The sequence below is a fragment of the Lissotriton helveticus genome, chromosome 2_1 (genome assembly GCF_964261635.1).
Source record: "Lissotriton helveticus chromosome 2_1, aLisHel1.1, whole genome shotgun sequence".
Lineage (NCBI taxonomy): Eukaryota > Metazoa > Chordata > Amphibia > Caudata > Salamandridae > Lissotriton > Lissotriton helveticus.
Window position 1 is genome coordinate 93,812,357 of NC_136059.1, and position 25,246 is coordinate 93,837,602.

The 25,246-nt window shown below is 48.9% G+C and overlaps 1 protein-coding gene across 1 annotated transcript in view; it reads right to left on the bottom strand.

The window, feature by feature from the left end:
- NAGK (N-acetylglucosamine kinase) overlaps positions 1-25,246 on the bottom strand; it is a 261,040-nt gene that overhangs the window by 18,670 nt on the left and 217,124 nt on the right. Inside the window, exons 8-9 of the mRNA XM_078674531.1 lie at positions 15,748-15,845; positions 1,378-1,456 (exon numbers count right to left, since the gene is read on the bottom strand). Coding sequence (XP_078530657.1) covers positions 1,378-1,456; positions 15,748-15,845 — 177 coding nt within the window. The remainder of the gene's footprint in view (positions 1-1,377; positions 1,457-15,747; positions 15,846-25,246) is intronic.

Here is a 25,246-nt window from a genome sequence, read left to right on the forward strand (position 1 = left end):
AGTTCAGGATTACCAAATAGGCAAAGTAGGCACCGGCCTATGGGCCCCACTCCTTTTAGGGGTCCACGACAACGGATCAAAATAATACGGATTTGATCTTGAAAGAAAATTACGATGAAGCGCTCTTAAATAATTTATGAAAGGTTGATTGTAATTTTCTTTCAAGAGCACATTAATAATACTTTGATCCGTTGTCACTGGCCCCTAAAAAGAGTGTTTAGTTTTGTGTAATAAAACTGGTTTATAAAAATTGTTGGTTGGTAAAATTAAAAACATATTAGGAGATAATTTGTGAGGGAGGCATCGAAATTTCGACTGCATAGGGGCCTAGACCGGTTTTAATCCATCCGGCACTGGGTAAGGAGTATGGATTTCAAGTTTAATTTGTTACTCTCAGACATGGAAGGTCTATGAAGGGTTATTCATACTGAGCATAGAGAAAAGGAAACAACATGCTGATGTTTAGGGCTTCAGGTATGATTTTTAGTTTGTGAGTCACAAGTGCACATTAAGGGTAATCAATATAAATACAATTGTGGCATTAGCTGATAATGGCAACTGAGATTAAAAGGGTGCAGGGAACATTTTCTGTAATTAAAATACCATGCTTAAAATGAAGTGAAAACTATATCTGAACACCACCAATTGGAAGAGAATAAGGTCAATGACGCCAGCTTTTATAGTAACAATCTGGTGGAAGAGAGGTGGGATTCACCAGCCCAGATATTGAGAAAATTAACAAGTCATTGTGGGCTGTGGTTCGTTTAGAAGCCAGCTCCATTATTCGACCTGCCAATGTGATCGACAATCCTAGTTGTCAATATATCAATAAAAAGTTGAAAATGTATGTTTAAATGAGCTTGGATTGCACACAAAAAATTGACATTTTACACTTCCGAGAGAATATGGACTATTGACATGATGTACAGAAAGAAATGGGCATGGTTTAGTATATAGTCAAATGTTGTCCAATTGTCCTGTGGGCCCGACTCGTAAAAAGTGCATCGCTCAATATGTAGTATGAGAATGCCTATTCCCGGTATTACCTTCTATAGTGTTATACATTCTCCTATAGTAATATTGATATTATCTGATTTGTAAAGGCCTTATTAAGTATAAAGAAAGCTGAATGCAATTTGGAGCATTTGCGTGTTTAACATACCTACTTTTAAACTAACAATATGCTACAATATATATGGCAAAGCAGGACCACATTACCACAAGACTAAATGTTTCACTATAAAACCCCCAAAAGTACACAGAAACCTAAAAAGAAATGTCGGGTCCTGGGAGTGGCAGAAGATCAAGTTAGACAGAATAAAAATACATTTATGGGAAAACAACAGAACTCCAGTTTCTAAAAGTCAGTCTACGTACCTTCTTTCATGATCTCCCAGCTGTTCCACACCGATCCCACACACAAAATTGGCAGTCCAAGTTCACCTTGAAAAAGTGTCTACAAATGGAAAATCATAGAAAAGTTACTTATCAAACAAACATTACTAGTTTGTGACTTTGCTGTTGGAATTTAAGTGCTAAAATACAGTAACAGATGAGGTTGTGCAGGGAGAGTTGTGCAGCAGATGTGATGTGCATACTTACAAAGGTTGGCTGCAGACAGTATCAGAGTGCCAAGCCGCCCTTTATATTGGAAGAAGGTGAGCGGGTCTCCTTCTGCTGCCCCCAGACAGGAGATAAGCCAACATGGTACGAGTAAAGTAAAGTCCACATTTGTAAAGCGCACAATCACCCGTAAGGGTCTCTAGGCGCTGGGGGCCGTCGGGGAGATTAAGCGAGCTATTGCCCAGAGTCACATGGTGCTGGGCTAACATGCCGCCGGAGCCGGGGATCGAACCGTGGTCCCCAGATTCCAGCGTCAGTCGCCCTGGCCGCGGCGCCACACCTCTCCCACGAGTGGTACACATGGAATTTTCTTACCAGAGAGAGCACGGTTATGTCACAGGAAGCCCCCACCCCAGATACCAGACCTGGATATCAGACTACCAAAGAGGAATTCCAACTAGCACCCTCTTGCCCCACACTTTTCCTACCCAGAGCACGGCCACCCCTCTCAATGAGCCAATCCTCCCTGTCAGTGCCCCTCCAGTATAAACACCTTTCCTTGATGCACCGCTCTCCTGGTCCTTTCCTTCACCTGTGTTAAAACCCATGTGTTGCTCTCTGACTAGCTTTGCGCTGTGTATGTATACGTTTTGACCCAGACTAAAAGTTGTACTTTCTGTGAAGTTTTTTGTTTGATGCACAAATAGCCACGTCACTGATGTTTGGTTTGCGGTGGGGCACCCAGTTATTTGGATGTTGCACCTTATGCATAAGGCGCATGTAAGAACAGGAGAATAGTAATAGTTTGCAGAGTGACCGCCAGTACATGGTCGCCTTTTAGAAGCAGGTTTTAAGCGCAGAAGAGATGCATCTGATGCCAAACTGACTTTTACAGATGGAGTGGACATGAAGCACCTGATGGCAATCCATTTTTTATAACTTGGGAATCCACTCCAGCAATTTTTCCAACACAAAAAGAACAATTGATGAACAGACTGCAGAACAATGTCATACATTCATCCCAGTACACTGATCTGGGCCTAAATCCATCGGTTTTCTTTGCTCAGCATGCCATTCCAGTTTGGACCCAGCCATATGCAAATCAGTCTTGACCCTGCACCCAATGGGAACAGTCCAGCCTAAGTGCCAGGCCAGGTCCTCCCTGGACTGGAAACAAGCATCCTAGGACCGGTTTCGGGCTTTCAGCCTTCATCAGCCAGGATAGCTTGACTCCAGAGGCATGGAGAGCACTGGACCTACGTCTGGGCATACCCGTCCCACTCGGGGTGACAAATGCAAAAAGAACAATTGATGGACAGAATGCAGAACAATGCCATACATTCACCCCTGTACAGAGATCTGGGCTTAAATGCATTGTTTTTTTGCTCACCATGCCATTCCAGTTTGGACCCAGCCATATGCAAATCAGTCTCGAACCTGCACCCAATGGGAACAGTCCAGCCCGAACTTCCAGGCCAGGTCCTCCCTGGACCAGTTTCGGGCTTTCAGCCTTCATCAGCCAGGATAGCTTGATTCCAGTGGCATGGAGAGCACTGGACCCATGTCTGGGCATACCTGTCCCACTCGGAGTGACAAATGCAAAAAGAACAATTAATGAACAGACTGCAGAACAATGTCATAAATTCACCCCAGTACAGGGATCTGGGCCTAAATCCATTGTTTTTTTGCTCAGCATGTCATTCCAGTTTGGACCCAGCCATATGCAAATCAGTCTTGACCCTGCACCCAATGGAAACAGTCCAGCCCGAACTGCCAGGCCAGGTCCTCCCTGGACTGGAAACAAGCATCCTAGGACCGGTTTCGGGCTTCCAGCCCCCATCAGCCAGGATAGCTTAACATGGAGAGCACAGGACCCACGTCTGGGCATACCCGTCCCACTCTGGGTGACAAACGCAAAAAGAACAATTGATAGACAGAATGCAGAACAATGTAATTAATTAAAGACTGATTTGCATATGGCTGGGTCCAAACTGTGGTGAGCAAAAGAATGATGGATTTAACTCAGATCCTTGTGACAGGGGGTGAATTTGCATTGTCCAGCATTCCGTCCATTAATTTTTTCTTTTACTTTTTTCCAACACCAACGTCTCTCAAGGATACAGGAAGTGAGAAAATATTTTTACATCACTACTTCAAGCTGAGTTTCAGATTTCAATTAATGATTTTAGAATGCAAAATATAACTTTATTGATTATTTTCTACTATAACATTGACAAGTATGCCCATTTACTAATGTTAGCAGTGGGGCCTTTACTTTAGAAACTCCAGCAAAATCCTATCTGCCATGATCTCAAACTGCTGTTGGTATCTGGATATTCTATGTTGGTCACTGATGTTTCCACTGATGTCACACAGTAAAAGGTTCTGGAATGAAGGGGACTTTTAGATTACGGTAGCAGTGGCTGTAGCAGTTGACTGAGGTGGAACATAACTTACTCCGGATGTGGTCCTACTTTGATTTCAGCCTCTTCATTTCTTGTGACAACGAAGCAGGGACTGAGAGGCTGCGCCGCCGCAACTCATAGTGCTGTATATCCTCGTATGCAGCCCTGGTAGGGCCAGGTTCTAAACTGCGGATGTGGCCTGCTTGCGGTGTCCAGATGGACAGTATTGTTGTCGGCTATTAGTGTTTGGCGTGCAGACGTTGGAGGTGCCCGTTTTGCCGTTGGCGCTTGAATGGTTGACGGGTCTGGTTTCATGTGTTCCAGGAACTTGATCAAATGGAGCCAATGTTGTTTATGTGCTACTCGTTGAAATGTGCAAGTCTATGGAACAAGCGTCATCAATTGTAAAGAATTGCATATACGGAGTGGCGTGGAGGCCATCTTAGGTGTATTTTGTTCCACCTGATAGTGGAATTCTGCCACACTGATTTTACTGACGCTATGCACCCTTTCTCAGGTGGCAACACCCATGCTAGTAAACAAAGCCACATATTTTGGAAAAGAACACGTACACCTATGCGTGGTTGCCATTTTAAGTGGATTGTTTTTGCAGTGTGGATTTTGCCTCAGTTACATCTATAGTTTGCTTTAAGGATTTCGACCATTATGCATGTCTCAGAAAAGTCCCCGCATAGAACACACAGAGGCATACCTGTCACATTGAAAGCCTTCGGCCCTGGGTACTAAACACAGAAGAACTTGTATTTTACAAGGTACTTCTGTGTGGGCTTTCAAGTTGCCAAAACAAATTTACCTCACAACCACCCATCAAAAAACATTTTTAAGCAGAGTAGGTTTTATTACCTCTCAAGGCTTGTGAGAAAATTTCTGTTATTTCTCTTTTAACATCTTTGCTTTGAGTTAACCCTTTAGTGCTGCATCCACTAAGCATTGGCGTTACCCAAAAGATGTTTCTTGTTTTTGTGATTGTGTATCCACTTTGAATTTCACAGTTTGTGGCTCTTTGCTATATACAATTTTAGCTAAAGTTAGTTAGTGAATCTATAATGCCATCCATCATACCCCAATGTTTCTTCTGATGCATCCAGGAGAGAACGTTTTTATAAACTATGATAGGTGCATTCCACTAATTTAAATGTGGAAAGGAAACTGGCACAATTATTAGACATGTTGGGTGTTGAAGGAAAAGAAGTACTAGAGAACTTACCCGATTTGCCACATGATTTAGAACGAGATCCAAGAGCAACAACACACTAGAGATTTCAGGAAGCGAATAAGGAATGGGGACCTATTCATTATCCCCATTAGGGAGATCTTGGTGTGAAATGCGGGGTCTTGCCACCCCCTTTTCAGACAGTCATCAGCAGGGTTTAAGAAACCCATTAATACAGGTGCAAATCAGCCACCTTCATGCCCACCTCGAAGGTTGAATGCACACATTCACTGAAAGCGATAAAAGGTGTTAGTTCGTCCATAGGAATGGGCGTATTCTAGTCTGCAGCTCCCGACACCAGTTCGTCGGGATCACTATAATATAATAAGAAACATTTGTAGAGCACTTGGTTACACGCAACGGTGGTCCCCGTGTGATCATCACCAGGAAGTTCTAGAGAATGTAGTGGAACCATGGCAAGATCATCATCCTGAACAGTATTGCTCTACCCAAAATATCGAGGGGCAACATGACCCACCTAGGAAGATCTTTTTTCATTTTGGGTAACAGTGGAATGAGGCAGAGGTTCCACATAAGGCTTGGGAGCGGGCAAATATGGATCACAAGACAGAGAAAACTAAGACATCGGATTTGGAGTTGTGTACGCCACTCACCCGTCCCCCTTATCACCTTTAAGGTGAACCAGAAGAGGCTTGGGCCATTTCACGTGAAGACCAGAGAACTGCCCATACAGGTTTAATATATGGATAAAGTCTAGGACCCATGTCTGCAGGGCGCAAAAGACACAACAGCAAGTCATGTTCTGATGCTGCTGGGCACTCAGGTGGTTTGGGTACTTGGCATCCGTGAGTACAAATATAGTAACCAATGGCACTGAATACTGCTGAAATATATATTAATTTACTAAAATAAAATAAAATAATGAAAAGCACTGACATTTATGCACCATCCCCTTCTAAGTACCAAAACAGCTACACGCTTGCTGGTCTCTGCTACAACCATGCACATCTGCCAATATCTTTTGATAATCCCTCCTACTTGACAAGATGCTAGGGGAAGGAGGAGGCACTTTTTGAGTCTGTGACAATCAGGATCTTACAATAAACTGAAAAGTCTCAGCAAGGATCTAGCTGGTTACCTACTTTCTAAAATCATCTGCCCATCTGATTCCAAAGAGCATGCTATCACTAATCAGAGAGATGAGCTTATAACATACAGAATAGTTTCATTTGCCAGGAATGGCGCACGGGTGTTCTATATTCCAGGTAAAACCATATGTTGCTGCTAGAGTGCTCCCAGTCCCATCCAACCAAGTAGACCACATTTTCTCAGCTACAATGTAGTGCCAGCTTTTTAATACGTACGGATATACTGAACCTGGCATCTTAAATTACTAGCAATTCTAAGAGTATTCACTTCAGCTCCTTAGTTTTATCCAGCTACCCACTTCTCTTTAAGGAACTACACTTTTCTTTTATGATGAGCTGAAAGTGATTATCAAGATAACGCATTCAAATGAGGTATCTTCATGTAACATTATCACAACACAACTCAAACATACAGCCGCAGACAAAAACAGCACCATGGAGCCATGGAGAATGAATGTTTATGCCTCGCTCCAGCTCTCTACTCCGGCAAACACTGACATAACCACTCCACAAATAGATTTATTCTGGCCCATTCGAACATGCCTCGGCACACGCACATGGCAGCTGACACATACGATCCCAACCAACTAGGCAAAGTACAGCACACATAAGACACAAACTGATTAATATAAGGAAAGCCTGTAGAGAAGATCCTGCCAAGACAGAGTACCAAACCAGTCAAACAAGCCCTGGATTCTTAAGTTAGCCAAATGTGCATTACAGAACTTCTCACTCCACTTTTAGGTAGGGCCTGAATAAATCTTAACGAGGGGAGTTTTACTAACAAACATTCAAGACTGACTGAAGGGGTCAGATATCAAATGTATAAACAACGATGTGGAAGAATTAGATGACAACATGGGGAATTCAGTTCTCTAACAACTTTCAGTGGGGTTGACCATGTTTTAAGAAGGAGAAAGAAATTAACAATTTTTACCTTAAGGATCAGAGTCTCCATACTAAGCTGGGAGTGTTGGTATGAATAATGAACCACATCAAAATAAGCACCACAAAATCCAGTCAAAAGGAGAAGATTATGCAATCATACTATGAAAATCAGAAATCAGTAGGTGTATTGGGGATACTGGAACTGCTCACAAAAATCTAATTATAAAACCCAACTAACTAACATAGATGCATTCTCTGTGTACTCACTGGAATGTTATTCTACCAACACATCAAATGCCCTATTACAGAAGGGGGCGTGGCTTGGGCGCCGATGGCGGAGGTCGCCTAGCGTTCCAGCTCCGCGGCAGAGCTCTCATTTATCCTGATGCTGGGGGGTCCCTGCGACACCTGCACCCCTGGAATAGTCCTAAGGTGACCCGGACACCCCCCGCCGGTGAAAGGAGGTCCGTGGCGGCCTCGAGACCGAGAACGGACAAAAGGAAGGCTCGGCGAGACGGAGCCCAAGATGGCGCCTGCTCCTCTTTAGCCGCCTCGGAGCGGAGGACGGACGGAGAACTGGAGGAGCCGAACGCCCTGACACCCCCAACGGACCAAGCGTCCTTCCCCTGTTGAAGCGGCACCCTGCGAAGTGACCCCTAGCGACCCTCGAAGGTGTCCGACGCCACCCGCGCTCTGGGAACGCCGAGGTGGTGCAGAGTGGGGGAGGGGCGAGGAGTCCTGGTCGCCTCCGGGCGGAGGCTGCATCGACGGCCCGCAACACCGGTATTGACGCCCGGCTCGGGGGTGTAGGGGCTGCACCGCGGCAGCGTGGAGAGACACTGGACACCGCCCACGCGTTCCCCCAGCGCGAAGGGCCTGCGGCCACTGACTCCACGAGGTGTGGTTGCGGGGAGCCCGGACCGGGGAACATCCGCTGGGGCGGAAGAGCTGTGTGGAGAGGAGGAGAACCGACTCGGGTGCTGCTGAGGGGGACGCCCGGTGTGGCGGCCCGCCATTCCGGCGATTGTCTCCAGCCCTGTGAAGAGAGGGGCCGCTGTTGGGCCCTGGGGGACGGCCCCGCCATTTGACGGCTGTGCAACCTCCAGGGGAGGCCGTGGGACGGGTGAACGACCTGGAGCGCAGTGGAGGCTGGACGGCCCCGGTTCTACAGCCACGCCCGGCCGTGTGGGGCTCCTGTCGTCCGGATCTGCTCCTGGACAGAACTACCGGCGGACGCCCGGCCTGGCGGCTGCTGGCCTCAGGGGGCCCCTGGGAACCGTGGAGGAGCGACGGCGGTTCTGAGAGCCGTGCCGCAACAGTTCCGGCCCTGGACTTGCTGGCCCCACTGCTGCTGTAGCCTAACCGACGACCCAGTACACCATGGGGAAACCGAGAGGGCCTAAGGGAGGCACCCAACCCTCATCTGACGCAGAGCCACCGGACAACGAAGAGCGATTGCAGGTGGTGGGGCCAGGAGGCCCGCAGATTCAGGAGCAACTAGATAAAATCCTACTGGCGATCACTGAAACTAGATCAGCCCTCCGGGAGGACATTGCTCAGGTCGCGACGGGCCTAGGACTGCTCCGAGCGGATCACGGCAAGCTTTCCGACAGAGTGAAAGAAGTGGAAGGGTCGGTGCGACAACTAGAACCAGCGCAAAAAACTTTGGATGCAACGATGAAGGATGCTCTAACCCGCATAGAAGCTCTGGAGAAGCGGGCAGAGGACGCGGAAGGGCGCAACAGGAGAAATAACATTCGAATCGTTGGCCTTCCGGAAAAAAGTGAAGGTGGGGACATGGTGTCGTTCCTTGAAGATTGGCTGCGGACGACGGTGGCGCCGGAGGGGTTGTCCCCTTTCTACACTTTGGAACGTGCGCACAGGGTGCCGGCCAAGCCGCCACTACAGGGCCGACCGCCCCGCCCGGTGGTGGCGCGGCTGCTCCATTTCCGCGACAGGGACCTCCTGCTACAGATGGCCAGACAGACGGGTCCTTACCAGGTGGACAATAGCCGAGTGAATATTTTCCCGGACTACACCTATGAGACACAGAGACGCCGATCATCCTTCCTGGCCGTCAAGAGGGAACTACGAGCCGAGGGCATCCAGTACTCCCTGCTGTTCCCGGCGCGTCTCCGCATCATCGTGGACGACTCCACCAAATTCTTTGATACCCCAGACGAGGTATGCAGCTGGCTTGAACTATATAGGGCGGGCGCAGACGGATTTGGAACCTCCTCTCAATCCATGAGGGAGGACATTCTGCAGCGGAAACCTAAGAGGTTCAGACACCGCAGGGGCAGGACTACTCGCCCCTCCACGACGGAGACTGCAGCGGAACGAAGAGATGCGCTGGTCATGGTCTCAACCATGTCTGGTCCCCAGACCGACATTGGGAATGCTCAATCGGACCCTGGAGAGAATGAAGGACACTCGGACACGGAGGGCTCTGACATAGACAGTGTGAAGCTCCCGGAGGTCACCCCTGGGACAGCCGAAGGTCTGCTTGACGAACAATGAAGCTATCGGGTGAGCCAGTGCTGGTTGTGGGGTTACGGGAAGGGGCGGTACTGTGGGGAGATCTGGGCTCCTCAAGGGGACTTGCTTGTGCACTGATTCTGGGAGGGGTCGCAGGCGCTCTCTAGGTAGACCTTGATACCATCGAGCTCGGCCGTGCAGCGGCTAGCAGTGGGACCCCGCGTCGTCGCTCGGCCCCCTCGTTGCCCTTAAGGCATCCCTACGGTGGCTACCGTTAGGTTAATGGGAGGGGTAGATATGGAGGACGCAGTTTGGATGGGGACTAGATGGTACTGTTTGGAACCTATTCTGGGGGGGTTGGACAAGGGCTTATGTTTGCAGGTTGTTTTACAGTTGTTAAGGGGGGAACTCGTCATCGGTACAGATTTCAGTAGGTACTTTACCATAGCTGTGAGGGGCTCAGAGGGACAGGAAGACGTGGAATGGGACAATGGCTGACTTATCAAATCTGAAATGTGTTACTTGGAATGTCAGGGGACTGCACACTATGTCCAGACGTCATAAGGTCCATGCTTACCTAGTGCGCAGAGGAGTGCAGATCGCGCTGCTGCAAGAGACGCATCTCACCAAAACTGAGGGTTTAGCGCTGCAGCGTAGATGGCGGGGACAGGTATACTGCACCACCTACTCAGCTTACGCAAGAGGCGCACTAATATGGATAAAGGCGGGGGTACCCATGCAGGTAGTTAGCCACACTATAGACCCGGAAGGAAGATATGTCGCATTAGCAGGGAAACTAGGGGGAAGGGATCTAAACATCTGCTGCATTTACGCGCCTAACGTGGACCAAGTCGCCTTTCTAAATGGGCTGTCGGGTTCCTTGGCCCGATACCTCTCAGGTCCCATCCTACTAGGGGGCGACTTTAACTCAGTGCTGGACGTTGACCTAGATAGGTCTCATCCTCCCCTCCCAGACTCCCCGACACATAGGGTGGCCAAGGGTAGATTACACTGGCAGACTGGTTGGGGACTGACGGACATCTGGCGGGCGCACCATCCGCACACTCGAGATTACTCCCACTTTTCGGGCATGCACGAATTGCATGTGCGACTAGACGGCCTATTAGGTTCGGGAGAGGTGGTTGCTTCGGCTGTGCGGTCTGAATATCTGTCGAGAACTCTCTCCGACCATAACCCATTACTGATTGATCTCAGGTGGCTCCAATGTACGCCGCAAGTACCCACCTGGAAATTGCGACCCGAGCTGCTAGAGGACCCGGTGTTCCGAGGGAACCTAGAGGACAAGATCGCGGGGTACTTCGAGGTTAACGAGGGCACGACTGCAGAGAGGGCCACGGAATGGGACGCCTTTAAGGTAGTGCTTAGAGGCTATTGTATCACGCAAAAAGTTGGAGTGCGTCGGGTGCTCCTAGAGGACCTGACCAAGGCTGATCGTGCCCTCCGTGCACTGGAACTTTCACGCCCTGGCCATCCAGAACTTCAACAACAGACTCTGGCGGCAAAGGAGGCGGTAGCTGTGGAGGTTGAGCGCCTGCGCAGTTATGACCACAAAGCTTACATGACCAGATCGCTGGCGGAGGGTGACAAATCGAGTGCCCTGCTGGCCTGGCTTGCTAACCCTACGAGACGAACCTCGCCCATTGTGGCAATGAAGACAACAGGCAATGAGGAGGTTTACACCCAACCCGAAATCCTTAATTGCTTCTGGAGGTACTACGAGAGGCTATATCGCAGTCGGTTGCCGCCAGGTACTTTCACGGCAGACACCTTCTTGGAGGATCTGCCAATCCCCACATTGGAGGAAGAACAGGCGAAAGACCTAGGTCGAGATGTGGAGCTGGGGGAGATCAGGAGCGCGGTAAAAAACATGGCACGTAATAAAACACCGGGCCTTGACGGACTACCTGTAGAGTTTTATTCCACATACATAGATATCCTGGCCCCCAAACTCGTGAGGGTTTACAAAGAGGCGAAGACCTTGGGTCGGCTACCGGGCTCGATGCGCGAGGCCCTGGTGGTTCCTTTACTTAAGCCAGGTCGGGAGGGAGTGGACCCAGCATCCTATAGGCCGCTCTCAATGCTCACAGTCGACTATAAGATTCTGAGCAGCATATTGGCCACACGATTGCTAGAACACATGAGCTCGCTGGTGCATATCGATCAGGCGGGCTTTATCCCGAAACGCAACACCACGATGAACATCCGACGCTTATTTCGTATCCTGGAGGACGATCACGCAGATGCTCCCGATCCTATGATTCTCTCGATAGACCTGGAGAAAGCCTTTGACAGTCTAGAATGGAGGTATCTTCACAGGGTCCTTGAGAGATTTGGTCTGGGAGAGGGATTCCTGAGATGGACCACAGTGTTGTACACCTCGGCGGTGGCTCGGGTGAGATCGGGTCCGCTGATATCCCGGCAATACCCTGTGGAGCGAGGCACGAGACAGGGCTGCTCACTGTCCCCGCTGCTCTTCGCCCTAGCGGTGGAGCCGCTGGCTATCTCGATCCGCACGGGGGCCCACTACAGAGGGCTACATTCTCCAACGGGTTACCAACACATCTCCCTGTATGCTGACGACCTCCTGCTTTTCCTCGAAGACGCTGGAACAGCCTTGACCGGGGCTGACACGGTACTCACGACTTTTGGTGAGGTATCGGGACTCCGGGTGAATTGGGCTAAAACCTGCCTGTTTCCGCTCCGCAGGGATTGCCCCCAGCCTGATACCCATAGGGAGATTAGATGGGAGCCGGCCTGTTTTAAATACCTGGGGGTGTATGTTTACCATCGCCCTGCTGACATTCTAGAGGGTAACATCTCCAGGGCCATCCGGGCGCTCAAGGGTAGCATGTCCTTTTGGTCCACCCTCCCCTTATCGGTAGCAGGGCGGATAGCATTGTTAAAAATGGTGGCACTGCCCCGCCTGCTATACTACTTCAGAACACTCCCGATATGGATCCCCAGATCCATCTTCCAAAGCCTGGATTCTATGATAGTGTCGTTTTTGTGGGGCTCGGGCCGCCGCAGAGTGGCGCTTAAGACCTTGATGAGGCCGAGAGCGGAGGGAGGATTAGCGGCGCCTGACTTCGAGAAGTACTACTTGGCGGCCCAACTACAGTTCTACACCCAGGAGGTGGCGCGGGAGTTTCGAGGTCCGGAGGAGTCCCGAGGCAATGGCATACCCAGACATGTCCTATCGTTTATTGCGATGCAACAAAAGCTCGAGCTGAGAAGCCTCACTCAGGAGGAACGTACCATACGTTCGTGCTGGAACCGAGTGCACCGCAAATTGGGCAGGCCGAGACCCTATGCCCCGGAGATTCCTCTGGGAATGCTCACTGCATTGCCCCACGGCGGTGATTGGTCCCGGCTGGGTGTCTGGGAGGAACTGGGTGTGCAGACCATAGGCGACCTCTACGAGGAGGGAACACTACTGCCCTTCCAGGTGCTCCGAGATCGCTACGACGTCCCTTGTGGCGACTTTTTGCTCCACGCGGCGGTCACGAGAGCACTCCAAGCGCACTGGAGGACTGGGCACGAGGAACCACAGACATCGATGACCTGCCAGTATACTATGATGTCTGCAGGGACAGTCAAGGCAGTGTCGTGCTTGTACTCTAGAATGATTGATGAGGGACTAACCCCCCTAACGGCTCTTAAAACCCGATGGGAGGTGGATTTGGGGAAGGAAATTCCGGAGACCACGTGGCCCCAGCTATTGCAACGGGCATGGAAGGGAACGCGAAGCGCCCGGTTTCAACTGGTCCACTTCTATGTATTACATAGAGCCTATCTGACCCCGGAGAAGTTGCAGAAATATTTCGGCCTGGAGACGGCAGATTGTCCTAGATGCGGGACAGCCACGGCAGATCTTTTCCACATGCTGTGGTCCTGTCCGAGGCTGACCCCATTTTGGTCGATTGTAGGAGACACACTGACTGAGGTGACCGGTAGATCATTGCAGATAGATGCGGCGGCAGGGTTACTACACTGGTTCCCACACACCCCTAAGAATAAACTTACTAGTAAATTCATCGATTTGGGTCTGCTTCTGGCCAAACGGGAAATTACCAGAAACTGGAAGGCGCGAGTTGGTCCAACGGGCACTAAATGGCGCAATGAACTTCTCAAGTGGGCGGGAAGCGAAAGCACATTGAGATTCCAGCAGGCGGGACGGCGGCGAGATGAGCGGGCCTTAGAGGCGGCACAGGCTTGGGAAACAATAGTGCAGGCCCTGCGCGCCAATGACACACTTACCGATTCAGACAGCACTGATGGAGACCAGCCTGACTCCCAACAAGATGCTATTGCTGGAGTGCCCCCGACATAGCAACTCACAGCTTACAGCACACGACATGCAACCTCGAGATAGACTACCGATGGCGAGGGGGGAGGAGGGTGGGGGATAGGGGGGGAGGAGCGACAATCGCCTCCGTTAAATGTTAGGATCCTGTACCATGTTGAAAGACACTCTTCTTCCTCTGGGGGGCAAGGCGATAGGAGGGAGGGGGGGTTTGTTGGGTTAGGGTGTTTGAAAAAGCAGAAGTGATTTATTCTATCACCTAAGAAAACCGTTGAGAACAGGGACAAATGAAGGACAGAAGAATGGCACACGCCGCCCGACCCCCGGGTTGTGGGCTGAATGGCTGTGTATAGACACGCTGTTACTGTAACTAACACGAATCCCGATCACATTTTAGGTGCCAATGTTGTACTCATACGTGTTTCCTGCAATAAAAATACATTTAAAAAAAAAAAAAAAAAAATCAAATGCCCTATTACAGACATGCGAAAACACCCGATTCAGGAATGAGAACTCAACATTTTAAATCCAAAATGGCTTTATTTTAGCTGCTTCACTTCGATGCAAGTCATTAGGGAAATGTGTTCCTCCACTTTTTTCAGATTCCCTCGCTTGCCAACCCTCAAACCACATTTAAAAACCTCAAGCTAGTTATTACACGTCACCAAATGCTTTTAGAAACACTCTGCATACCTTCAGACACTGTCTTTAGGCCCTCAAAGACCCACAGACAACACGGTTAGCCTGCTGCTTACCTTCCACAGTGTTCTTAGTCGCAATTAGAGACCTGCCTTCAGATGTGCCTAATTAGTACGTAAACACCACTTTGAGACTCTCCTACTTTAGACACCCCCAGTCAGGCCTCAGAAACATCATTAGAAACGTCCATCTTGTCCTCAGTTACTCACAGCTGTTACCTGAACATACACAATAGACCTGCCCTCATAGTGTCTTGGTGTGCCCCCAGACACCTCCAGCATGCCCGAAGTAATGCCCTCCGTCAACCTGTAGTATCTTAAGGGTTAATTTGAATGATTGTCATTAACATTCTTAATTCTTTATTCTGTACAAAGTAGGGGTTTGGAATGTTCGAGACAGTCTCTGGGGGTTGTGCCTGCGCGCCAAGACATTGATGTGGGGTTGATAATAAAGATTTCAGCTGATACAGTATTTCAGTGTCAGGTGTGTGGTTGGAGGTTACTACACACCCCAAGTTGGTCCTGCACTCTCCTAGTTGACCCTTCAAGAAGATCAGTTGAGTCCGATCCCTCTAGCAAGGGACCTTCGGCTGGCCTTCAGACACCCTCTGTCGGCTATCAGAGATTCCTAGCTCACCTGGCTTGTCCCTCAGACAGCCACAGCTCTCAAGGAGGTTCAGCAAACCCCAAATGACACTCGATCACTTCTTATTAGAGTTATCTCACTCTCCTTGGCTTTTATTCGGTCAGCCCCAGCTGGTCCTCCAACTGTCTAAACTGCGAGTAGTAGTCACGTTTACACAAAAGAAGGTATACTTGACTGCCCTCCTGACATCAGAGCCCAGCCCAAAGAGCAGTAAAAGGAGGGTCCCTCCAGCGGGCTGGTATGGTCGTTCAACTCACTTGGAAACAAATACACAGGAGGGGGCAGAATCATGCAAGCACGTTCAAAGACATCTTAAACAAAGCTAAGCATTGGACATTCGTACCAGCAAAAGATCTGAAAATGAGAATACGAGAAACTGAGAAATCAGAAAGATGTAGTTACCTCATCAATCTTGGGCAGCACAGCCACTATGTGACGAGCAAGAACTTCCCCGGCCTTTGTGAAAACATGGCAGCAGAGAGGGTCCCCTTTAACAGCACCTGAGGAGGTAAACAGATGAGGATTAAAACACAAGCAGGATTTTCACTGCTGTGAAAGCCAACGCCAGCCGTTCTCAAGAGGGTATGGTCTTACGACGAGCATTGTATAGAACTGGAGTAATGCGGGAAACACACAGGACTTTGCTAAAAGTCATTATTCATTGCTGTGAGTATCCCAAGTAATGTAATAGTAGTTCTCTCTTCAGAGATGCTATTGATGCAGAAGGAAAGGCTTGCTGCTTACTGCAAATTCAGGATGATAAAAATACAAGCTCAACTGGGGGGAGATGGGGGCATAACAGGGATCCTTCATGAAAACTTGGGTGGGTAATAGAGAGAACTGTTATGTTAAAAAATTATTATTAAGCGCACGTACACCGGTTGGTTTCATGGCGCTATATCTAGGACTAGCCAGACTAGTTGGGGTTTATTTATATGCTTGGGTGAGCACGATATTCACATAAACCTTCTGTTGAGCTACCCTGAAGGTTACTTAGATAAGCTTACAACATCTTCCAGACATCTGGTCTGTCAAAGGATCCCTCCACATTAGATGGCAAGTGTACCAGTAAAATATTTGGTGTAGTCTTCTGTAATATAACCCTCCACTGTTTGTGCTTGGTAATAGTTCTTGGCAACATGCTGAGTTCAGGACATTTATGTATGCCTACTAAAATTGGTGACAAGCACTTGGAATACTGAATCATATTTTGAAGCTCATGTTTGAACTACATTGAAACATAACTTGTCTTAGCACACCACACCGGTCTCTTCTGTTCCTCAATGGAAAGTGCCCTCATGCACCATGCAGATGGTCAGAGGGCGGGTTGTTCAGGCCAGTTACAGCTAAAGCAATTACATATATCAAAGGTTGACGTGTGAACTACAACCCCCATCTAAGGTATCACCTGCTCCAAGAGACCGTAGCCGTGTCGATAATAAACACTAACCTTCGATTCGTGGGAGGAAGTCTTGGCATGGGAGTTATTATAAGTTTGCATTGTTCACACTCGGACGGTTAAAACGGAGTGAGAGTGGGACAAGAACGTTACAGTTTCGGTCTGCTGATTCATGGACAGTAAAGCTGGAGGATGGGAAACACTAGGATTCTGGATACAAGCTTTGTTAGGAGTAATGACACAGGAAAATTAGTTGAGTTGGAGTGCATCAGGAGGTTTCGAAGGAACTGGGTGGGGTGACAATCCCATAAACCCCATTTTGTGCAATGTGGTTTAAGGCGATAAACATCTAGCTCTTGACTAAGGTCTAGGAGGTGAATTTTATGAAGAATAAGGGGAGACTTTAGGTCTCCATGTAGTGTAGTTCCTATATTCCCAATAGGCTCTGCGCATTGGAATAATATATTTATTTATTTGGAAGGTTTTATATAGCGCGAACAAGACTCTTGCGAGTATCAGAGCGCTTTACAGGTGATAATTAGAAGACCATAAATAGTATACAAAGAACAGCAATAAAGAAAACAAATAAAATGTGTATATATATATATATATATATATATATATATATATATATTTCACGTGAATTTAGCCATGAGGATACCTTTCACTTCTCTTTTGAAGGAGGCAGTGTAAGGGTTAATTCTTGGGAAACTGGTGCTCTCTGCGGGTAGCAGAGTCTCTAGGAGTGCCAAGACGCTTCTCCTACAACCTCAGCGATTTGCCAAGAAAAAAACAACCATATAACCGGTCCTTTTCTCCTATAGATATGACGTAGGACTTGGGTCAGTAGGTCTCTATCGAATATACTAAACTTAATAGTGAGTTCCAGCTAGCTCAGAGGTCACTAGAAACTTTCATGAATACACAAGAAGGGGTTTGTTTCTGACAACCGCATAAACATGACAAGTTTGTTTCCCTAGGATTGGAACAAATATCTTAAGAGTCGTGGAAACAATAGATAACTATTTTACTCCGTCAATCGTGCATGCTTGGTTTCTACAGAGTTGTAGAAAAAATAGAGACGGGCATTTCAATAAAAGTTTATTGAACAGTCTTATTTCTCATACAAGAGATATGAACTGCTACAATCGTTAGACAGAATGCGAAATATAATGGGTACAGCGAGAATAGTATTATGGAATAATACTGTAATAGCATTGTATGGTTTCTAAGCCATATACAAATACATACATAAATAACATAGGCTAAAATACTCAACTGGTGCTTCTAAAATACACCTATCCCAATGTACCTAACCTAGGTCTAGTACGAGGGAAGCAGTAAGTATGGTCTTTAGCATAGATTTAGTTTTGCCAAGAATTGCCAGAGGTTTCTCTAGGTTCTAATCAGCTCTATACTTTAGAATGAAGGAGGTTTGGTATCTCTGTCTCGGGACTAGATTCGTCAACAGCCCGCAAGGGGAGTCAGAAACACTGGAGCTGGATTCTCGGCAGAGGAGGACAGCTACTGGTCAGTGCGTCAGCTGGAAAGTCGGCTTCCTTCAGCACTAGCTGTAGCGAGCTGCGTCGGGCAAGTAGGTAGTCGAACTGCACCGAACCACACCGTGCTTTGCCATAGCAAGTGAAGGTATATTTATACCTTGAAGGTGTTAAGGAATGCCAGCTTTGACGTAAAGTTGGGCATATGAACATCATTAATGAACCCCTAAGAAATAGATGTTCATGTATAATAAATTAGTTCTTGGAGAAATCAATATCCAGGCTGGGGGAAGTCCCTTCTGCTTAAGAGTCTGGTTTTCCAAGAAATCGTTGTGACGTTTGGTGAACGGATGGAAGAAGCCATGCCTGTATTTGGGTAGCATGGGCTATGCCTAAATAAGGGCATGGTTTCTATGCCTATACAAGGGTAACGTGAATTGTACCTATATAAGGGCATGAATCGGGAAAATTCAATTGGAACCTAAAACGCCATACAACATCCATCTGGTCACTATATATGGAGAGTTTAGGGAGTCAAATAGCTAAGCTGGGCGGGGTGAGGGATGCCACAGTTTTGATAGGAGCTGTGAATGAGCTCCCACATTGCGCCAAATATCTGATCCAAAAAGTTAGGCTGGTTTCTAGGAGGAATACCTACCTCACTATTTGCAGTTTAGTACCAGCAGCCAAGCATTCCTCAGAAAGAAAAGCTTAGGCAAAGCCCATCGGTCTGGCCTTTCACATAGCTACAGTAACTCAAGCAATTATTAGATGTATTTCTGGAGTAAGAAGAAACAGTGTGAAGTCTTTAACAAGACTTCAGCCCTTCAGGACTTACTGGATGTCTCTCCGGACGAACACAGAGTCAGACTTCCACCACTCAACTCAGAACCCACAGAGATCAGCTGCAGAGTGCCTCAAGGTTCCTCCCCGAGCCCCGCCCTCTTCAAAATATACATGGCCTGCTTGCAGCAGTCGTCAGAAGCCACGGACTTAACATCATCTCCTACACCGACGACACCAAGCTGATTCTCTCCCTCACAGCTGCCAAGAGCAATTTACACAACGGGATGAAGGCAGTCGCCACCTGGATGAAGGAGAGTTGCCTCAAACCTAATTCACACAAGACCAAAGTCCTTATCCTGGGTTCCACCCGCTCCGCCTGAGGACGTCTCCTGGTGGCCCACAGCGCTCAGAAACCCCCACACACTCACAGAACACGCAAAAAGCCTCAGCAACATCTAGGACTCCTCACTCTGAATGAACCACCAAATCAACGTAATTTCATCCTCCTGCTTCAACACGCTCTGCCTGCTTTGTAAGATCTTCAAGTGGATCCCCACCGAGTCCAGGAAAACTGAAGAGCTGGAACTTCCAGCCTCTGCATCTCAGGCAATCACCATCGCTGCTGCAATGCAGGAAGGACTTCTCAACAACCACAGATGCACACCCACTCAGCGCCTTGAGACCCCCACGGGTGAGTAGTTGCGCTTTATAAGAAACCTGATAGATTGATTGAGATGTTCCTCTCAAGTCAGAAGCAGCTGCTTATGAGTGTCACAAAGCTGCAATAACACAGGTTACAAAACATCCCTCTTGCTCCAAATGTCTTCCATAAAGTTGATGGGGTGTGCCTACAACATAACAAGCATTTGCAATGCAATAGGTATCGCATTTGTGAAAGTTAGAGCCATTGGCATTATAAATGATAACGCTTTTTACTTAGGCCATTTTCAGCCCCAGGGACCCCATCTCTTGGGGCCTGCCCATTTAAAGTGGCTGCCTCTAGGAAACCCACTCATCAATGGGACCGCGGGAGGGGCCTGAAGGGTCCATGCCGGCTCCACACCTCCTGCAGGAGCCGGCAATGCTTTGAGACCCAGGGAGCTGCTGAATATGCAGCTCCCTGGGTGTCAAAGCAATGTCTGTTTCCCTGCTCGCTTGACAGCGGGCAGGGAAACAGACATGCTTGGCTTTCAACAAGCGAGAGCATTTTCTGCTCTTGTTTGTTAAAAGCAGAGCACGGTTTGCTATGGCATGGTGAGAGTACTGCTTCTACCATGCCATAGCATACTGCTATGTCCCATAGGTGGGCTCACCGGGACATTGCTGGAGACGCCTCTGGAGGGTGGTGACTGTCCCCAGGGTCATCTACGGCTCCACAAGGGGGACCACGCGTCCCCCTTGAGGCCCCAGGGAGGCAGTGGTTCCTGGGGCTGCGGGGTGAGTGGGCGTGTGCCCACCGCATTTGTTTGTTTTGATATCCTCTGAGGCGGAAGCCGGAGGACTGTGCCCACAAGTGATTTTAAAATTGTATTTCTTTCGTGTGTTTGATTTTAAAACTATCACGGAGCTCACCTGCACTGAAACGCTGAGTTACTAGCGTTCTCACAGCCCTCCTAGCCCTCCCCTGACACAGCGACCCCAGCGTTGTTGCTGGGAAACGCCCACACCGCCAGCGCGGTCAGAATGCGGAAGCCACGCCCACTGCGAGGCCACGCCCCTATCACCAACTACAAATGTGCCGGTCATACCAGCGCAGCGGGAGCGCCGTTTGCGCGCCGAAGGCGCGCCTAAGGCAAGCCCGTCTGCGCCCGTCCACGCACGACCGGGCCTAGGGCCACAATCCCTGGCGGATACAGCTGCCCCTAAGGTAAGCTACTCACGTCGGGAGCTACTAAGCCTCAGACCCCCCACCTCCCCTTGTGAATACATTCATGACCTAAATGGACCTTTCATCCGCTGTTCCCTCTGCAAGCCAGTCCAGCTCAAACTACCTATAAAACCTCACAAGCCCGCTGCCCTGAAACTGGCATCGTTAAGCTCCCTAAACACGCGACGCAGATTAACCACCTCATAGAAGACCAGGAGATTGACATCCTCTTCCTCACGGAAACATGGCTCGCCCCACATTCGGAGTCAGACATGGTGATAGCTACCCCACCGGGCTTCCTCATTCAGTCCCTACCCCGCCCCTTAGGCCGAGGTGGTGGTGTTGCCATCATTCATCGGGACTACCTTCACTGCAAATCCGGCGATGCGCAGATCCCTGACTCTGAAAGCCTGCAATTTACAATCAAGCTAGACCCGACCAACTCACTGACAGGAGTCCTTGTTTACCGCCCTCCCGGTCATCCAGGCCCTTTCGCTAGCTCTCTCCTGGACACTGTAGCGACCCAGGCACACTCCTTATCAAATTTCCTGATCGTAGGGGATCTAAACATCCATCTGGATGACCCTACCGACCCGGCAGCAGCTGACCTGATCTCCGATCTGGCAGCACTTGACATCCACCTCCTTAATTCTGGAGCCACTCATACTAAGGGTCACCTGCTGGATCCAGTGTTCACTAGCACCCCTGCGATGCAAGTGAAGGAGGCCTCTCCCTTACCCTGGACAGACCATTTCTTAGTCTCCTTCCTACTACCAGGATCTTTCAGGACACCTCAAAAACCGCCTACCTACATCAGGGACAGGACCTGGTCCAGACTTCCCACCGAAGAATGGGCCAGGAATCTTAAAAACACCATCCCTGTACACGCAGAAGACCCGGTTGTCGCCGACAGTAATTTCAGAGAGTGGATCACCACCTCCCTGGACTCCGTACTCCCACTAAGAACCAGGGAGGACAAAAACGGTAAACCCGGGTCCGCCCCGTGGTATACTTCGGACCTCCGACTACTCCGCAAAAACTGTAAAAGAGCCGAACGGCTTTGGAGGAAAGACTGGCAGCACACCAGCAAGGAAGCATACCATAATACAGTCAGACTCTACAAAGATGCCATTAGGCACGCCAAAGCTTCCCATTATGACACGCGGATAACAGAATCCTCCAATTCGGCCAGGGAATCCTTCCTAATTGTAAAGGAGCTGCTTAAAGTACCTAACTCTCCTTCCTCCAGTTCCCCCCCGGTGGACCGAAGTAATGATCTAGCCACCTATTTCGACGACAAAATTGCCCGTATTCTAGCTTCTCTCCCCTCTCCTGGTCCCGCCAGCCATTTGGACAATCCTCCACCTCCCAGCCAGACCGAAAATAATCCCCGCCCTCAACTTGCGACATTCAGGCCAGTAACATACGTAGAGGTAGAACGAACCATGACCAAAATGAGAAGCGGATCACCTCTGGATCCGGCTCCCATTAGATTCCTCAAAACCGTGGCCCCTGTCATCGTCCCCACGGTCATGGAGCTCATTAATAGCTCACTTGCCCAGGGATCTGTTCCTGGCAGCTGGAAGAGCGCCATGGTAAAAGCACTCCTTAAAAAACCCCAGCTCGATCCAGCAGATATGGCAAACTACCGACCAATATCACTCCTTCCGGCAATCAGCAAGGTAGCTGAGAAACTGGTCAACGGACAATTGTCCCATTTCTTTGAAACAAACAACGTCCTACGGGAATCCCAAACTGGATTTCGCCCGGGTCATGGCACAGATACTGCCCTCCTCGCCGTCATCGAGGAGGCAAGGCACATACTGGATTCAGGAGGGTCAGTGGCAGTGATCCTCCTGGATCTCAGTGCAGCCTTCGACACAGTTAACCATCGTGTCCTTCTCCACCGACTCGCGGCAGCAGGGATCACCGGGACGGCACTCAGCTGGATAGAATCCTTCCTCACCGGACGCACGTTCCAGGTATGGGACGGCAATTACCACTCATCCACCCTCCCCCTCACAAGCGGGGTCCCTCAGGGATCTTCCCTGAGCCCGACGCTTTTTAATGCATATATGGCCCCTCTTGAAGACGTGGTGACACCATTTGACATAAAAATGGTAAGCTACGCTGATGACACTCAACTGGTCGTCTCCTTATCCCAACTAGTCGACCACCCAGAGAACCTGGCCAACTGTCTCACACAAATCCACAGCTGGATGAGTGATTCATCATTAAAATTAAATGGGTCTAAAACGGAAGTGATGCTCCTGGGAAAACAATGGGCGACCATCCCCCCAACAGTCTGGCCTGACGTGTACGGAGAAATCCCTTCTCCGAAGCGTGAAATCAAAACCCTTGGAGTGTGGCTCGAACCTGAGCTCACCATGAAGACGCAAGCGGCCAAAACTGCGGGTACCTGTTTTGGGCTCATGCGTACTACCCGTAAGATTCTCCCCTTATTACCACCTGCTTCCAGGAAACTCCTTATCCAGGGACTAGTATTGTCCCGTCTGGATTATAGCAATATGGTCTACCTGGGAGCCCCAGAGGCCACATTGACGAGACTGCAGCAGACACAGAACGCTGCGGCACGTCTGCTCATGAACCTTCCCTCGAGAGTGTCAGCAAAACCAGCCCTCAAGGCCCTGCACTGGCTCCCTGTGCGCCAAAGGGTGGAATTCAAAGCCATGTGCATGACACACAAACTAATCAACGGATCTGGCCCTGCGATCCTCAGCAGCTTGGTCACCCCCTACAAAGCATCCAGATCCCTCCGTTCGGAGAATGAGCACTTAGCCAACATCCCCAAATTCAAAAGGACACGCACAGGAGGACGACGATTCTCGGTTCGAGCGGCCATGGGATGGAACTCCCTCCCACGCACCCTCAGACTGGAATCCAGTTACCTGGTTTTTCGCAAAAAACTGAAAACGCACCTATTCCCGAAATAAATGTCCCTCCTCCCTTCCCTTCCCTCAATGGATATCAACCTTTTTACAGCGCGGGGATGCCCTTGGGTCACCAGGCGCTATACAAATCGCTAAATAAATAAATAAAATTTGTCTGAATCAGCCCTGGGGAGGTGGTGGTCCGTGGGCCTGTGGGGGTGGTGGTGGTCCCGGGGCGGCAGGGGGCCCACACGGGCCCCCCATCATTATTTTCAATTGCGCCCTGGACCTGACACACTCAGGGGCCTACATTTTAAAAAGCGCAGGAGTCTGCACTTCGTTTTTTTCCTTTTTCGGTGGAAGTCGCGAATCCAACGCAACTCCAACTAACTTTTTTTAATTTATTTTTTACTTTTTGCCCCCACCAAACCAAGCGGCCAAGTGGATCAGGAGGACTCTAACCTGCCCCCCTTTTTAAATTCTTTTTTCTTGAGACTCAGTTCAACCAAGTAACAAAATGGCTGCCAACACTTCCTGGTTTGAAGTGCTGGCAGCCAATCAGATCTCAGGCACGAGATCGGAAGAGGTTGTGGATCCACCGCGGCCTCAATTGTATATCTGACAAATCATTACATTTCTCAGCAACTACTGAACGGATTTATACCATTTAACAAAAAGAGTGCTTTCTAGACCAAGAGCTAACTTTCCGCCAAATTTGGTATAATTCTGTTCAGCAGTTCGGGCGGTAGCGTGTTTAAAACTCCTGTGGAAATTAACATGGAGAAAAAACGTTTTTCGGCCCCCTCTCCCCTTTTGCTTGGCCCATGCTTGACGTATCACCCTGAAATTTTCAAGGTAGCAGCTGAAGTGAGCGTTAAACTAGTATTGAAAGCTATTTACAAATGAAAAAATACTCTTGCTATGGAATTATTGCAAGCGGCCAGTAATCATCCGCCTGGATTGGTTAGGAGCATCCCGTATGGGGAATTCCTAAGACTAAAACGCAATAGCACTAGGGAGACTGATTTTGAAACAGCGGCTAAAGATAGTGTGAACAGATTTGCGAACAGAGGATACAACAGAGAATTCCTGGAAGTGACCCTTAACAGGGTGAGGAATATATCTAGAGATACTTTACCAAGCAGAGAGAAAAAGATTAGACAGGTGAATGAAACAGGAAAGAATAAGTTCAGAATGATCCCCACTTTTTCAAATGATGCCAATGAACGGAGGAAAATAATGACGGAATTGGCACATTTTGAAAACTGACAACATCATCGGCTCTGATACCCCTTGTGTCCCTCTGATTACTTTTAGAAAAGCCAGGTCATTGAGAGATAGCCTGGTACGAAGCCACCTACACACAGAGAGTAGGAAAATAGGAACTCTAAGGGAGCTTAGGGGTTTATTTCCTTGCGGTAAATGCAAGGCATGTGTAGGCTGTAGGAGAACACTCTCC